The 18700-nt window shown below is 40.7% G+C and overlaps 1 protein-coding gene across 1 annotated transcript in view; it reads right to left on the bottom strand.

Moving 5' to 3' along the window:
• Positions 1-18700, bottom strand: part of LOC106604930 (5-hydroxytryptamine receptor 4) — a 166155-nt gene that overhangs the window by 61088 nt on the left and 86367 nt on the right. The window contains exon 5 of the mRNA XM_014200070.2: positions 3331-3484. Coding sequence (XP_014055545.1) covers positions 3331-3484 — 154 coding nt within the window. The remainder of the gene's footprint in view (positions 1-3330; positions 3485-18700) is intronic.

Below are 18700 nucleotides of genomic sequence, written 5' to 3' on the forward strand. Positions count from 1 at the left end.
TTTTACCCCCAAGCCATAAGACTCCTGAACAGGTAATCAAATGGCTACCCGAACTATTTGCATTGTGTGCCCCCCCCCCAACCCCTCTTTTACACTGCTGCTACTCTCTGTTTATCATATATGCATAGTCACTTTGACTATACATTCATGTACATACTACCTCAATTGGCCTGACCAACCAGTGCCTCCGCACATTGGCTAACCGGGCTATCTGCATTGTGTCCCGCCACCCACCACCATATATGCATAGTCACTTTAACCATATCTACCTTTATATACTACCTCAATCAGCCTGACTAACCGGTGCCTGTATATAGCCTCGCTACTGTTATAGCCTCGCTACTGTTATAGCCTCGCTACTGTATATAGCCTTGCTACTGTTATTTTTCACTGTCTTTTTACTGTTGTTTTTTTTTTTCTTTACTTACCTATTGTTCACCTAATACCTTTTTTGCACTGTTGGTTAGAGCCTGTAAGTAAGCATTTCACTGTAAGGTCTACACCTGTTGTACTCAGCGCACGTGACAAATAAACTTTGATTTGCTCAAAATGACATGTTCCCGGGGCGCCAATTCATTTTTGTCTGTCTTCAAAGGACGTACATTCCCATTATTCCACACACAGGTTCTTAGGCCTTATAGGCAGACTTTTACAGAGTATTTTTTATATATCTTGTCACGTTTTGATTTTAAGTGTCATTTTATGTGTAAATATATGCAAAATATGCATCCATCATACATGTGAAGTGTTTTTTAAATAATTCCATGAAATTACAATATTTTGATAAACTGATCTATAAAAGTCTGACCATTGAGTGTCTTATCACAATAAAACAAAAAACAGTTTGCCTTGAAGCAATGTGTTGAAAAACAGATTCTCATAATATGCAAATTAGCGCATATTTAAGGTTGGCTTGACTCATTTGCATTTTTATATTTTAAAATAAATAAAACTTGTAATACAATAATATATTGTATGTATGTATACTTTCAACTGGTAAAGTTTCAGTCTGATGAGAGTAAAGAAAGAAAAAAAATCCCTATTAGCCTGTGGTGCCTGGTCTTAAATCAGAGTTCATGCCTGAAAAGTATTATTAGAATGAGAGATACAGTGGCAAGAAATAGTATGTGAACCCTTTGGAAATACCTGGATTTCTGCATAATTTCGTCATAAATTTAATCTGATCTTCATCTAGGTCACAACAATAGACAAACACAGTTTGCTTAAACTAATAACACACAAACAATTATACGTTTTCATGTCTTTATTGAACACACCGTGTAAATATTCACAGTGCAGGGTGGAAAAAGTATGTGAACCCTTGGATTTAATAATTGGTTGACCCTCCTTTGGCAGCAATAACCTCAACCAAACATTTTCTGTAGTTGCGGATCAGACCTGCATCATGGTCAGGAGGAATTTTGGACCATTCCTCTTTATCAAACAGTTTCAGTTCAGCAATATTCTTGGGATGTCTGGTGTGAACTGCTCTCTTGAGGTCATGCCACAGCATCTCAATCGGGTTGAGGTCAGGACTCTGTCTGGGCCACTCCAGAAGGCGTATTTTCTTCTTTTGAAGCCATTCTGTTGTTGATTTACTTCTGTGTTTTGGGTCATTGTCCTGCTGCATCACCTAACTTCTGTTGAGCTTCAATTGGGGGACAGATAGCCTATATTCTCCTGCAAAATGTTTGATAAACTTGGGAGTTCATTTTTCCGTCGATGATAGCAAGCTGTCCAGGTTCTGAGGCAGCAAAGCAGCCCCAAACCATGATGCTCCCTCCACCATACTTTACAGTTGGGATGAGGTTTTTATGTTGATGTGCTGTGTCTTTTTTTCTCCACACATAGTGTTGTGTGTTCCTTCCAAACAACTCAACTGTAGTTTCATCTGTCCACAGAACATTTTGCCAGTAGCGCGTGGAACATCCAGGTGCACTTTTGCAAACTTCTTTGGGACAGCAGTGGCTTTTTCCGTGGTGTCCTCCCATGAACACCATTCTTGTTTAGTGTTTTACGCATCGTAGACTCGTCAACAGAGATGTTAGCATGTTCCAGAGATTTCTGTAAGTCTTTAGCTGACACTTTAGGATTCTTATTAATCTCATTGAGCATTCTGCGCTTTGCTCTTGCAGTCATCTTTGCAGGACGGCCACTCCTAGGGAGAGTAGCAACAGTGCTGAAGTTTCTCCATTTATACACAATTTGTCTTACTGTGGACTAATGAACATCAAGGCATTTAGAGAGAGTTTTGTAACCCTTTCCAGCTTTATGCAAGTCAACAATTCTTAATCTTAGGTCTTCTGAGATCTCTTTTGTTCGGGACATGGTTCACATCAGGCAATGCTTCTTGTGAATAGCAAACTCAAATTTTGTGAGTGTTTTTCATAGGGCAAGGCAGCTCTAACCAACATCTCAAATCTCGTCTCATTGATTGGTCTCCAGGTTAGCTGACTCCTGACTCCAATTAGCTTTTGGAGAAGTCATTAGCCTAGTGGTTCACATACTTTTCCCAACCTACACTGTGAATGTTTAAATGATGTATTCAATATAGACAAGAAAAATACAATACTTTGTGTGTCATTATTTTAAGCGCACTATGTTCATCTATTGTTGTGACTTAGAACAAGATCAGATCAAATTTGATGACCAATTTATGCAGAAATCCAGGTAATGCCAAAGGGCTCACATACTTTTTCTTGCCACTGTACATGTCCTCCGTTTAAACAAATCTAAAGAAACATAAGCTCATGACTATTCGTTACTAGAATAAGTTAACGACTCTCTACCCATGCTTTTCATTACATCGGTCTTTCCCCCGGTCCATTTGTTTTGGGTTGGTATATAGTAGAACTGGGTCTGACATTTCAATCCAGACTCCCTGCTGTTTCATTTTAGCATTACTACCACACAGTATCATTCAGCCAATGCCTTTCATTGAGCTTTCACTTACAACCATTGTTTTATTATGAGCAGTAGTGGGAGATTGGACGACATATGCGTTCAGATTGGACGACATGCTTATTACGTACTCAGTATCCTATCCTAGACACAGACTAACCAAGTCTGAAAAGGTGATAGCCTGAAACAGCTTACACATATCCTACAGCACGTTGACCAGATATACACTAGAACCCTTTTGGTTGTGTGGAGGTGTTTCTTTGTCTCATTGACATCCTATGGAATTAGTTAGGATATACATGTAGGTAGCACATAAAAAAAAAAAACACTTAATGTGGTTTCATATAAAGTTCAATTTGATCCTGTTCCACTTATCAAATATCTGCAGTGTATATGCACATTGACACAGACAAATTAGTTATTACTCACCAAATGGTCTATTCCGATACTGTTCCATCCTAGCATTATGGGTAGGAAGGATATAAAGGTGGGGATTACCCAGCATCCTCCTAACATAAGAGCCACTCTCAGTGGTGTCATCTTATTCCTGTAGACCAGTGGCTGGCAGCAGATGGCATAGTACCTGGAGAATGAGAGGAAACACTATTATAAGAAATGGGGTACAGTGCATTTAGAAAGTATTCAGACCCCTTGACTTTTTCTAAAATTGATTAAATTGTTGTTTTTTCTCATCAATCTACACAAAATACCCCATAATGACAAAACAATTTTAGCAAATGTATAAAAAAAAACTGAAATATCACATTTACATAAGTATTCAGACCCTGTATTTTCAGGTCTCTCCAGAGATGTTCGATTGGGTCCGGGTTCTGGCTGGGCCAATCAAGGACAATCAGAAAATTGTCCGGAAGCCACTCCTGCGTTGTCTTGGCTGTGTGCTTCGGGTCGTTGTCCTGTTGGAAGGTGAACCTTCGCCCCAGTCTGAGGTCCTGAGCGCTCTGGAGCAGGTTTTCATCAAGGATGTCTCTGTATTTTAATACTGTTCATCTTTCCCTCGATCCTGACTAGTCTCCTAGTCCTTGCCACTGAAAAACATCCCCACAGCATGATGCTGCCACCACCACATTTAAACGTAGGTATAGTGCCAGGTTTCCTCCAGACGTGACGCTTGGCATTCAGGCCAAAGAGTTCAATCTTGGTTCCATCAGACCAGAGAATCTTGTTTCTCATGGTCTGAGAGTCTTTACGTGCCTTTTGGCAAACTGAAAGCGGCCTGTTGTGCCTTTTACGGAGTAGTGGCTTCTGTCTGGCCACTCTACCATTAAGGCCTGATTGGTGGAGTGCTGCAGAGATGGTTGTCCTTCTGGTAGGTTCTCCCATCTTCACAGAGAAACTCTTGAGCTCTGTCAGAGTGACCATCGGGTTCTTGATCACCTCCGTGACCAAGGCCATTCTCCTCCGATTGCTCAGTTTGGCCGGGATGCCAGCTCTAGGAAGAGTCATGGTGGTTCCAAACTTCTTCCATTTAAGAATGATGGAGGCCACTGTGTTCTTCGGGACCTTCAATGCTACAGAAATGTTTTAGTACCCTTCCCCAGATCTGTGCCTCGACACAATCCTGTCTTGGAGTTCTACGGACAATTCCTTCGACCTTGTGGTTTGGTTTTTGCTCTGACATACACTGTCAACTGTGGGACCTTATAAAGACAGGTGTGTGCCTTTCCAAATCATGTCCAATCAATTGCATTTACCACAGGTGGACTCCAATCAAGTTGTAGAAACATCTCAAGGATGCTGTTGGAAAAGGGATGGGGTCTGAATACTTTCCGAACGCACTGTATATACTGTATGATTACATTCAGCTCAAGCTTTTCTTTCATTAGACAAAATGCTGTTCAACAAGTGTATCTTTCATGTGAAATGACACTTTGTGGAAAAATACATTATCCTTGTGATAAAGACAGATAAAAGGTATATTTGTGATCCCTAAAGGTTTGATGATGCTATCTAAAGTATTTTTATCATGTTAATAGCATACTGTACCTGAGAGTTTTGCTTTATCTCTGACATTTTAGACATCAAAGCTCTCTACCTCTCTGCTGGGAAAGTGCTATGATCATTCAATTATTTGCAACAAGAACTTGGTTTCTAAAATCCCTGAAATGTCTTCAGCCACAAATTGCTACTTGGCCTTGCTGAACCCTCTGTCTGTAGAGATTGAGAGGTTAACCCTACCTGATGTCCCAGAGACCTCACATTTGGACTTCCTTTTGCTCTTTAATGGACTTCAGGTTACAACATGACCACATGTCAAAGCTCTCAGATGTGATTGCTTTATGATTGATTTTTAACTGATCGTTGACATTTAGACAGTTTAATGAATTCCTATTTCACTAAATAAAAAACACAGAGATTGATCATTCCTTGCATATGTTTCACTGTGTAATATTTTCCCCACTGGATGGGGATTAGCTCAATCATCACATGAATCCCCAACCGGGTCACGGGGGTGGGCGCCCAGTCGGTAGGCCTATGGATGAGCAGCTTGTCACGTAGACTTTGATGTAGGCTCTAGAGTGGTAAACCTCTCCCTCTCTGACTAGCTGGTCTGGGTACCAGTCTCTTTAGCTAACTTTCCACTCCTTGCCACTCATGTCATTTGCCAAAGAGACGGATTTACGGCATAGTTGCTGATTGGTAGTTGGGAACATGACAACGTAATGGAACATAGGCAGCACACAAGATTAGAATTTTAAGAATGACAACAAACAATACCGTTACGACCTGCTGCGGTCATTCGCTTGAGAGAAGGCAGTGTCAATGCAAGATCATGTTGTTCAACGTGGCTAGAGAGGACTCCATAATGATATGGAAAATATTAGACTACAAGAATCAATCGAGCTACGTTTGCTTCAGTTGTGTCCCATTAATAAGGAAATAAATGCAAAACTTGCACCTGTCGTCATTCGCACATAATTTATGCTGATCAACAGGACTTTTTATAATTCTGTTATGCTCATTTCAGTTATATTATTTGTCCCTCCTCTCTTATTAAATAGACTCCAGACAGGCTACTTTAGAGAGAAATAGAGAACTCACACACACCCCTAAAAGGACCCATCAATCTTTATTTTATTGAACCTTTATTTAAGTCAGTTAAGAACAACCTCTATGGGCTAGGTGGGACGCTAGCGTCCCACCCGTGGTGCACTCCATCAACAGCAGGTGCATTTCAAGAGCGGCAAATTTGAATCCAAATAAATGTCAAAATTCAAATTTTTCAAACATACAACTATTTTACACCCTTTGAAAGATAAACATCTCCTTAATCTAACCACGTTTTACGATTTCAAAAAGGTTTTACGGCGAAAGCATAAATTTAGAGTATGTTAGGACAGTACATTTACAAGAGTTGTGTGTAATGTTTTGTCAATTCAAAGACAGGGTCACCAAAACCATAAAACCAGCTAAAATGATGCACTAACCTTTTACAATCTCCATCAGATGACACTCCTAGGACATTATGTTAGACAATGCATGCATTTTTAGTTCTATCAAGTTCATATTTATATCCAAAAACAGCGTTTTACTATGGCATTGATGTTGAGGAAATCGTTTCCCTCCAATAACCGGCAGTCAAGTCAGCGTCACAAATTAAATAATTAAAATTAGAAAACATTGGTAAAATATTATATTGTCATTTAAAGAATTATAGATTTACATCTCTTGAACGCAATCAACTTGCCAGATTTAAAAATAACCTTACTGGGAAATCACACTTTGCAATAATCTGAGCACTGCGCCCAGAAAAATACGCGTTGCGATACAGACTAGACGTCATGTTGGGGAGATCTAAAATCGAAAATACTATGTAAATAATCCATTACCTTTGATTCTCTTCATCAGATGTTACTTCCAGGTATCACAGGTCCATAACGAATCTAGTTTTGTTCAAAAAAGCTCATCATTTATGTCCAAAAATCTCCGTCTTGTTAGCACATGATCTAAGCCAGCCGGACTTCTCGTCATGAACGAGGGGAAAAAATATATTTACGTTCGTTCAAACATGTCAAACGTTGTATAGCATAAATCATTAGGGCCTTTTTAACCAGAACATGAATAATATTCAAGGTGGACGAATGCATACTCTTTTATAACGTATTAGAACGAGGGTACCCAACATGAACTCGCGCGCCAGGTGTCTAATGGGCCATCATCGTTCCATGGCTCTTGTTCGGTCAGATCTCCCTCCAGAAGACTCAAAACACTTTGTAAAGGCTGGTGACATCTAGTGGAAGCAATAGGAAGTGCCAAAATATTCCTCAGCCCCTGTGTTTTTCAATGGGATAGGTTTAAAGGTAATACAACACATCAGGTATCCACTTCCTGTCAGAAAATGTCTCAGGGTTTTGCCTGCCAAATGAGTTCTGTTATACTCACAGACACCATTCAAACAGTTTTAGAAAATGTAGGGTGTTTTCTATCCATATGTAATAAGCATATGCATATTCTAGTTACTGGGTAGGAGTGGTAACCAGATTAAATCGGGTATGTTTTTTTATCCAGCCGTGTCAATACTGCCCCCTAGCCCTAACAGGTTTTAAGAACAAATTCTTATTTTCAATGATGGCCAACCCCGGGCAAACCCTAACCCGGATGACGCTGGGCCAATTGTGCGCCGCCTTATGGGGCTCCCAATCACGGCCGGTTGTGATACAGCCTGAAATCAAACCATGGTCTGCAGTGACGCCTCTAGCACTGATATGCAGTGCCTTAGACCACTGCAATCTTGTCTCGGAGCTCTACGGACAATTCCTTCAACATCAAAGCTTGGTTTTTAATCTGACATGCACTGTCAACTGTGGGACCTTATCTAGACAGGTGTGTGCCTTTCCAAATCATGTCCAATCAATTGAATTTACCACAGGTGGACTACAAGGATGATCAATGGAAACAGGATACATCTGAGCTCAATTTCAAGTCTCGTAACAAAAGGTCTGAATATTTATGAAAATAAGGTATTTCTTTTTTTATATAATAATTTAGCAAAATAATAAAAAATAAAAAAACTTTTCGCATTGTCATTATGTGGTATTGTGTTTCAGAGGAAATTGTTTTATTTAATACATTTTTTTCAGCTGCAGGGACAGGGAGACTAGTCAGGATCGAGGCAAAGATGAAGGAGAAAAGTACAGAGATCATTGATGAAAACCTGCTCTAGAGCACTCAGGACCTCAGACTGGGCGAAGGTTCACCTTCCAACAGGACAACGACCCTAAGCACACAGCCAAGACAACGCAGGAGTGGCTTCAGGACAAGTCTCTGAATGTCCTTGGGTGGCCCAGCCAGAGCCCGGACTTGAACTCGATCGAACATCTCTGAAGAGACCTGAAAATGGCTGTGAAGCAACGCTCTCCATCCAATCTGACAGAGCTTGAGAGGTACTGCAGAGAAGAATGGGATAAACTCCCACAAAATACAGGTGTGCCAAGCTTGTAGCGTCATACCCAAGAAGATTCAAGGCTGTAATCGCTACCAAATTTTCTTCAACAAAGTACTGAGTAAAGGGTCTGAATACTTATGTAAATGTCAGATTTCAGTTTTATTTTTAAATAAATTATAAAAAAATTATAAAAATCTGTTTTTGCTTTGTCTTTATGGGATATTGTGTGTAGACTGATGAGGGAAAACAAGTATTTAATCAATTTTAGAATAAGGCTGTAACCTAACAAAAGTCAAGGGGTCTGAATACTTTCCGAAGGCACTGTATGTATGTATGTATGTATGTATGTATGTATGTATGTATGTATGTATGTATGTATATATATATATATATGAGGAAATAAGCACCTTGCTTTTGTGTGCTGGATATAAAATAGGATACAGCATTCACAACGAATTGGTGGGAAAGTTTGAATGGCAGGCCGCTCCTACCTCTTCTGGTAGGAACGGCCTGCCAGGTAGGATGCAATCCGAGAGTGTGCAGAGTCTGAGACACCCAGCCCTGAGAGGGTGGAGAGGAGGATCTGATGGTTCACAGTGTCGAAGGCAGCAGATTTTTATTTTTGTTTAACCTTTATTTAACTAGACAAGTCAGTTAAGAACAAATTATTATTTTAAAATGACGGCCTACCCCAGCCAAACCCTGCCCTAACCCGGACGACGCTCGGCCAATTGTGCGCCGCCCTATGGGACTCCCGATCACGGCCGGGTTGTGATACAGCACTGAGATGCAATGCCTTAGACCGCTGTGCCACTCGGGAGCCCGGATAGATCTAGGGAGGATGAGAACAGAGGATAGAGATATAGATTTGGCAGTGCGGAGAGCATCTGTGATACAGAGAAGAGCAGTCTCGGTTGAGTGACCCGTCTTGAAACCTGAATGGTTAGGGTCAAGAAGATCATTCTGAGAGAGATAGCGAGAGAGTTGGTCAGAGACAGCACACTCAAGTGTTTTGGAAAGAAAATAAATAAGTGATACCAGTCTGTACTACTGTCCCCTGTCTTCTGAGCTCCCCACAGTCAATCAGTTCTTCCATCCCTGGGCAGTATTCAGTCTCTCTCTCTCATCCTGCTCTGGCCAAACACCATTGCTGTAGTCGCTCACCCCTCGGCTTGGTTTGACATTCCTGGCATGTGTTCATCACACCCTGATTTTGTCCTGGCAAAACTGGGGCCTACTGTAAGGGATCACAATACACAGGTCTCTCTGTCTCACTGTGCCACAGCATTGCCCGCTGCAGCCCATTGCAGCCCGCCAAATCTTCAAGGCACTACTATATTTACTCTCACTCTCATTGTTGATTTGACTCTGTCACCCTGAGGTTGTTTTCATGACTCAGAGGGGTGTCAGTGAGGTCATTTCATATTTCATTGCAGGTGAACTGAACTGGAGCCACCAACTCTTCACAACATAAATAAATGAGCAGACCCACCTGATTGGTCGATCCGATGCACAAATCTGATACATCTGAAAGAATGTTTACCCAGAGTTCCAAGCAGCATCTTACCTCAGTTTTGTACTAGGATGCTTTTTATGTGCCTGCCTGTGTCTCTTGAGTAATGAGTACAATATGGCTCTGAAACAGCATGACTGTATTAATAAAATGTTTGTGAGTCTAGGTTAGATGGAGCTTGGCTGTATGTGTGCACTGTGCTGCTTTTTGTCTCACCTAGCCAAAACCCGGCCTGTGTGTCAGAGGGCCAGAGGCACAGAAGCAGTGTGGATAGTTGACAGCAGGCCAGCCTTCTACATCTGTTCACCTGGCTTATTGAGCTCACTTTGGCAACCAATAGCTAGTTATTAGGACATATAACAGAGCCTCAATGGAAAACAGATGGGACCAACAAACCAGGCACTTAAACTTGAATTACATGTGATCCATGTGATCAAGTTTGCTGCAGTAAGTAGTCAAGGTTGAAGTTTAATTTAAGAGACAGGAATGAACAGTAAAAAATGAAATAAAAAAATCCTCACTCTTCGGATGGCTGCGTTTAATGACGGAGAAATGAAAAGCGTGACAAATCTGCATGTGAAATTAGGGAGCAAAACATGCTTCACTTCTCCCCTTCATCCTAAATGCCTGTTGTCAATGTTTGAACAATCCATCATTCATTTAAAATGTTCCTTCATGTCTTAAGCTTGGATGGAAAAAGGCATTATAGGAAGATGTGTAAAACTAAATTCCAAGCTCTGCTGGCACCACACAAATGTATACTGAACAAAAATATAAACACAACATTTCAAAGAGTTTACTGAGTTACAGTTTATACGAGGAAATCTGTCAATTTAAATAAATTCATTAGGCTCTTATCTATGGATTTCACATGACTGGGAATACAGATATGCATCTGTTGGTCACAGACACCTTAAAAAAAAATGGGGCTCACAATGGGCCTCAGGATCTCGTCACTATGTTTTTGTACATTCAAATTGCCATCAATAAAATTCAATTGTGTTCGTTGTCCGTAGCTTATGCCTGGTCATACCATAACCCCACCGCCACCTTGTTCACAACGTTGACATCAGCAAACCACATGAAACCATACACATGGTCTGCGGTTGTGAGGCCGGTTGGACGTACTGCCAAATTTTCTAAAATGACATTGGAGGCGGCTTATGGTAGAGAAATCAACATTAAATTCTCTGTCAACAGCTCTGGTGGACATTCCTGCAGTCAGCATGCCAATATCACGCTCCCTCAAAACTTGAGACATCTGTGGCATTGTGTTGTGTGACATAACTGCACATTTAGAGTGGCCTTTTATTGTTCCCAGCACAAGGTGCACATGTGTAATGATGTTGTTTAATCAGCTTCTTGATATGTCACACCTGTCAGGTGGATAGATTATCTCGGCAAAGGATAAATGCTCACTAACAGAGGTGTAAACGTATGGAACATTTCTGGGATCTTTTATTTCAGCTCATGAAACATGGGACCAACACTTTACATGTTGCGTTTATATTTATGTTTAGTAAATGTTGTGGAGAAATTAACCTGAAGGCAAATGAAAAGCAGACATCTGTGCTGTACGAGTAGAGACCAAAGCGCTAGCTATGAACATTTTATTTAAACTCTCTTCTATGAACGAGAAACAGATTGTCCATTCAGGGTCACTGCGCTCTCTTGCCCTTTTTAAACGTACCACTCTTAGTAAAACATAATTGCTCATGTAGCCTTTCTATTGTGCTGATCTGATATATACAGTTGAAGTCGCAAGTTTACATACACATTAGCCAAACACATTTAAACTCCGTTTTTCACAATTCCTGACATTTAATCCTAGTAAAAATTCCCCGTCTTAGGTCAGTTAGGATCAAAAACAAAATTACTCTCGGCTACAGCGCATGTAAACACACTACGGTTTCTAAATCAGTTTAATTGAAGAATAGAATTTGAACATTTAAGGCTTGAGGGGCAGATTGGAAATATGAGAGGAGAGAGAGACGTTTAGACTCAAGTGAGTCCATGTTTTAAACTTTTTTAAAGGAAAGGACATAGCTAATATTGTTTTATGCGATAACTAAGTGATGCCCAAAGAGCTGCCATTTCTGTAGCATTTTTCTTACTCATAAATATTTGTGAAATGGCCAAAATGAGTCTGTTTCTCTTTTCTGGCAAGATTCATGATTGTCTAAACTGGCTGGTTGCAGTCCTGGCTTACTGGAACTTCCCCTGGTGCTTGCAGCTTGACGCACGCAAGTAATAATCCACACACTAGAGTTGTGCAATATACAGGAGAGCTTACTTCAACTTCACTGAAGGATGAAATGATGAATAAACGGAACCGTCACACGTCACATCATTCATTCTCAAATAATGAAATCCACCATTCAGCTAGGGGGCAGTATTGACACGGCTGGATAAAAAACATACCCGATTTAATCTGGTTACCACTCCTACCCAGTAACTAGAATATGCATATACTTATTACATATGGATAGAAAACACCCTAAATTTTCTAAAACTGTTTGAATGGTGTCTGTGAGTATAACAGAACTCAAATGGCAGGTCAAAACCTGAGATTCCTTTACAGGAAGTGGCCTGTCTGACCATTTCTTGAACTTCTTTTCCATCTCTATCATTTACTAAGGATCTCTGCTCTAACGTGACACTTCCCACGTCGTCCATAGGCGCTCAGAGCCCGGGAAAAAACAGAATGTCGTCATTCCAGCCCCAGGCTGAAACACATTATCGCCTTTCTCAAGTGGCCGATCAAGGGACACTGGGCTTATGCTCGTGACCCCGACCGCCCCCGCCTTTGGGATTTTTTCCTCTGTTTGCCGAAAAGGAGATTCCCTGTCGGAATATTATCGCTTTTCTACGAGAAAAATGTCGTAAAAATTGATTTTAAACAGCGGTTGACATGCTTCGAAGTACGGTAATGGAATATTTAGAATTTTATTGTCACGAATTGCGCCATGCGCGCGACACTTCTTTACTAAATAGCGAGCCCGTGATGCCTGGGCTATGTACTTAGAATATTGCAAAATGTGTTTTCACCAAAAAGCTATTTTAAAATCGGACATATCGAGTGCATAGAGGAGGTCTGTATCTATAATTCTTAAAATAATTGTTATGCTTTTTGTGAACGTTTATCGTGAGTAATTTAGTAAAATGTTAGCGAATTCCCCGGAAGTTTGCGGGGGGTATGCTAGTTCTGAACGTCACATGCTAATGTAAAAAGCTGGTTTTTGATATAAATATGAACTTGATTGAACAAAACATGCATGTATTGTATAACATAATGTCCTAGGGTTGTCATCTGATGAAGATCATCAAAGGTGAGTGCTGCATTTAGCTGTCTTCTGGGTTTTGGTGACATTATATGCTGGCTTGAAAAATGGGTGTCTGATTATTTCTGGCTTGGTACTCTGCTGACATAATCTAATGTTTTGCTTTCGTTGTAAAGCCTTTTTGAAATCGGACAGTGTGGTTAGATTAACGAGAGTCGTGTCTTTAAATGGCTGTAAAATAGTCATATGTTTGAGAAATTGAAGTAATAGGATTTTTAAGGTTTTGAAAATCGCGCCACAGGCTGGCAGTGGCTGTTACGTAGGTGGGACGCTAGAGGTTAAACACATTTCCTTTTCGTATACACTCTTGTCTCTATGGAATGGTGTGTACTCTCAATAAAACATTTATATGGCCAGCAAAATTCCATCTGCCATTAACATTAATTGAAGAGCTATCAGTGGGTTAAACTTAAAAGCCATCTCTTCTCTGGGGAGAAGTGGAGCGCAAGAGAGAGAGAAAGAGAAAGAGAGGGAGAGAGAGAGAGAGAGAGAACGACACATTCAGAAGAAAAGGCCCTTTTCATGCAAAATACTCTCTCTCTCTCTCTCTCTCTCTCTCTCTCTGTCCTACTGTCTGACTCTTTGACCCCAGCAAGAACCATTCCAGAAACCGGGAACATTACCAGAACATTACCTAAGATCTCCATTAAGTTAGTTAGGTTTTATATAACATTAGGATTAACAAACCCAAAAACAAATGTTTTTGATAACAAAACACTTTTATTTTATTTTTTGTATTTATTAAATATCCTTGGAATATTCTCCTAATGTTCACCAAAATGTTGTGCACAACATCTGTAATAACCACCACAGAACATTTTCAAAACTTTGTCCTCATTAGGTTTCCAGATAATGTAATAACACAATATACCAGTAATGTTCTTAGAACATATTGCCGCAACAGAATTAGGGAGCAATAGAAGTGGTTCTGAGGAAATATTACATGAACGTTCTGCTAATGTTGATGGATATGTTATTCAAAGCACCCATAACAACAAGCAGGAAATATTCCTACAATGACATGATGGTTCCAATAACGTTCCCTAAACATACTTCAGCAATAAAATGTTGGAGCAATAGAAGTTGTTCTAAAAAAAACATTCCTGGAATATTTAGCTAATGTTGATGGAGATAGTACTGCTAACACCAATAACAACAAACAAGAAACGACAGTGGTAGGCCTGATTACCGACAACGATGAGACAGCCTATAGGGAGGAGGTCAGAGACCTGGCAGTGTGGTGCCAGGACAACAACCTCTCCCTCAATGTGAGCAAGACAAAGGAGCTGATTGTGGCCTACAGGAAAAGGCGGGCCGAACAGGCCCCCATTAACATCGACACGGCTGTAGTGGAGCAGGTTGAGAGTTTCAAGTTCCTTGGTGTCCACATCACCAACGAACTATCATGGTCCAAACACACCAATGCAGTCGTGAACAGGGCACGACAACACCTTTTCCCCCTCAGGAGACTGAAAAGATTTGGCATGGGTCCCCAGATCCTCCAAAAGTTCTACAGCTGCACCATCGAGAGCATCCCGACCTGTTGTATTCGCCGCATGTGACAAATAAAGTTTGATTTGATTTTTAAAAAGCTGCGTTAGACAGGATTACCAACACTTACTGACCAGCTCGACTAAACAGAAGCGTGCTATTTGGCAGACCAATCCAAACTCATCTCTCAGCAAGTCCAGCTTACTCATTACCTCAGCCAATCATGGCTAGCGGGAAGGTTGCTGTTTTTTTCTGTGGCTAAACCAACTAGGCTCGTAATTTAGCCATTTTATTTGTATTTACAGATGGCATACACGTTTGTTATTCAGGCACATTAACTTTCACATGTTCAAGAAGGCATTTCTGCCAAGAAAACGCATTTTGATGAAAATAAAAAGTTAAAACGGCTCTCCTGTGAAGTAGTGACCAGCCACATACGCCTAGTTTCCTGAAACAGGTCACATATGTATAGTCATAGGCAGACGTTGCAATTGGAGGATGCATTTTAAGGATATTCTATAATGATATTTAATAGGCTACATCTGTCGATACAAACTGTCATGACTGTCCTGTGAGGATCACAATGGGTCAGATCAGCTTGGCAATGATTGACAATAACCAGACCTTCTCTCACCCACAGAAAGGGGGAGGAGGGGACTTGGCCGGTTTGACAGTTCACACCGTGTTGTAAACTACAGGCGAAGGGTGGGCTCTTTCTCACCCTTTAGTATCAACAAAGGAATGCCTTTGTTTCACAGATAGTTTCCATTTGAAACTCTGACACGGTTAAAAGTGGATACTGGAACAATATTTCTAACATAACAATGTGGGGAATGGTCAGTGAGGAACTATAGAAAAAAATGAATGTCATATGGGTTTTCATTTTGTGATGTTATTAAAATTGCATGGACGAAATACTGTAACTTTGAAAGTATATCCCCTTTATCTGTCAAGTTTCCATCCAATACGATAAATTATGAAAGTAGTTTTGTTAAGATATGAATGTGACTTTAGGAGGGATGAAATAATCTGTCTCCTATAAACTGTTCATAGTAAGTAGCCACGCCCCGAATGTGGTCAGAGAGGGTGTCAGACTGACGTAACAATCCCCTTTTGACAAGAGTCCATAAAAAGCATTGCCAACGAAGTTACCATCCGACCAGGAAACATAAGGTGTTAGCTACATGTTTGAAATGGTTGGAACTTTGAACCTTAATAACACGAGGTGAAGAAATAAACTCACCTTCTTTTAGACCAGAGAGATGGTGAGCTGCAGCTCATGTCCATAGTGGTCTGAATCCTGAACCCTGCATAATGTGTAGGCTAGAAGCTCACTTCCCAGACAATCACTGGTACGGATGATTAGCTGTCCTAAGTCAGATATCGAGGCAAGCAAATCTAAGAGGGACCATCCTACTACGCATCAAACCATCCCATCCTACTACGAGTCTCAAATCACCCAGTTCTCCGACAATCATCACCAATGGGAATCGTCGACACGGCTGTCTTCCAGAGCGAACAACAGTAGAAGAGACGGGTCCAGAACCTTACAAGTGTGCCGCTGAAAGGCCAAACCACCTCCTTCCTAAACGGGTTGCGGTTCATGTGCAAAGCATATGATTAATGGGAGAATAGTTGTAGAATGTACCCCGTTTAATGTCCCTTTTCTCCGTCTCTCTCTTTTTCCACTCTTCATCGCTGTGTATTAAGCCGTCATATTGTCAGTCTGCTAGGGACTTTCTTCTCATGTATTAAGTGTGTATTTTATCCGGTTTTCTCATTTTAGTTAGCTAGTAAATAAATAATTAAACCAATTGGTGTAGTGCTGAATCATGAGCAAGACTGGGGGTTTTGCAGATGCATGAGTTTACGACTGTTCAGAATGATGATATGATAAGAGGTAATTATTAATAAGATGACCGTTTATCGATTAAATTGATATATATCTTATAGAGTTTAATTCGGGAGATGGTAATTCTTTAAACAACCTCTTCCATGGTGCCCCAAATCCTAATGAGTTAATTGTTACATGATTAATTTAATCGGATAACAATTAAACAAAGTTAGTTGATTAAATAAATAACAGTCATCAGATGAATGAAAGTAAAGTCACAACAAAACGTTAAGAAAATAGGACGTCATTAAATAATGTATGGGGGATACTCTGTAGGCTACACGGCCCCGTGAATGTCCCGCAAAATCATCCTGTTTTCCCGCATTTGGGTATTTTAAATGTGGTCACCCTACCCGCAATGTTCCCACCAGACTGTTTCCACAACCTAATGAAACATTCTGGGAACCTTTAAAGAACAGACAAAATGTGGGAACGTTCTTGTAACGTCAGGTGAATGTTTTATACAAACATTGTATAATCATCTACACAACTGGACAGTTTTTGTGTTATCAGAACATTTGCTGAATGTTCTGGGAACTTTCATAGAACCAATGTTTGTTTCCTGGGATTATTATTGTAACGTTGCTTCCAAAATAATAGCTGCAGGGGATGGAGTGACGCAAGCCTATCTCTGCACCCAGAGCTCAGCTGTCCTAAATTAATTAATACGCTTATGCTGGGCTCGAACATAGAAAGCATTTTGAATTAACAAGCTACTATGCAATACTGTAGAAATGCAGATCCTATTGTTGTGTATGGTTAGTCTTCTGAGTAGCTGTGTCTATATGTCTTTCCTTGTCACTTAATGCAAGAGCCCATCCAGCAACCACACTGACATTTTATCCACCATATAATGTAAACCCTTGATTTCCCCAGCAGCTTTTTACAACTCATATTAATGCATTCATATATTAATGCATATTTTTCCTGTAATTCTTTAAAAGCATGTTCCCTTCATTTCCCATTTGCTTTCATCATCAGACTCGTGAATCGTTTTAATGTGGTAAATTAGGATGATAAATAAAATGGGTCGTATCTTTAGAGGAAATTAAATCTAAATAATTTATGGCCGGCACATTGTGTCTCTCAACACCGCAAGCCAGCCAGTTACTATGAATGGCTAATAGTGCTGTTTACACACTCTGCACAAGCTTTGCTCTCTATCCATATAATTGAATGAAACAACAATTTCCTCCTCTGCAGTGAGACGAGGTCAAGAACACACTTGTATGGTTGGAGAGCTGAAGCATAGGGAAACTGGAGCATATAGGGGGGTGTACATACACTATATATACAAAAGTATGTGGACACCCCTTCAAATTAGTGGATCAGGCAATTTCAGCCACACCAGTTGCTGACAGATGTATAAAATTGACCACACAGCCATGCAATCTCCATAGACAAAAATTGACAGTAAAATGGCATTACTGAAAAGCTCAGTGACTTTCAAAGTGGTACCGTCATAGGATGCCCCCTTTCCAACAAGTCAGTTTGTCAAATTTCAGCCCTGCTAGAGCTGCCCCGGGTCAACTGTAAGTGCTGTTATTGTGAAGTGGAAACGTCTAGGAGCAACAACGGCTCAGCCGCAAAGTGGTAGGCCACACAAGCTCACAGAACGGGACATTTGAGTGCTAAAGCATGTAGCGCAAATCATCTGTCCTCGGTTGCAACACTCATTACTGAGTTCTAAACTGCCTCTGGAAGCAACATCAGCACACGAACTGTTCATCGGGAACTTCATGAAATGGGTTTCCATGGCTGAGCAGCCGCACACAAGCCTAAGATCACCATGCACAATGCCAAGCATCGACTGGAGTGGTGTAAAACTCGCCGCCATTGGGCTCCGGAACAGTGGAAATGCTTCACCATTTGGGTTTGGCGGATACCAGGAGAACGCTACCTGCCCGAATGCAGAGTGCCATTAATCTGGGTTTGGCGGATACCAGGAGAACGCTACCTGCCCAAATGCAGAGTGCCAACTGTAAAGTTTGGTGGAGGAGGAATAATGGTCTGGGGCTGTTTTTCATGGTTCGGGTTAGGCCCCTTAGTTCCAGTGAAGGGAAATCTTCACACTACAGCATACAATGACAGTCTAGACAATTCTATGCTTCCAACTTTGTGGGAACAGTTTGGGAAAGGCTCTTTCCTGTTTCAGC

The sequence above is a fragment of the Salmo salar genome, chromosome ssa05 (genome assembly GCF_905237065.1).
Source record: "Salmo salar chromosome ssa05, Ssal_v3.1, whole genome shotgun sequence".
Classification (NCBI taxonomy): Eukaryota; Metazoa; Chordata; class Actinopteri; order Salmoniformes; family Salmonidae; genus Salmo; species Salmo salar.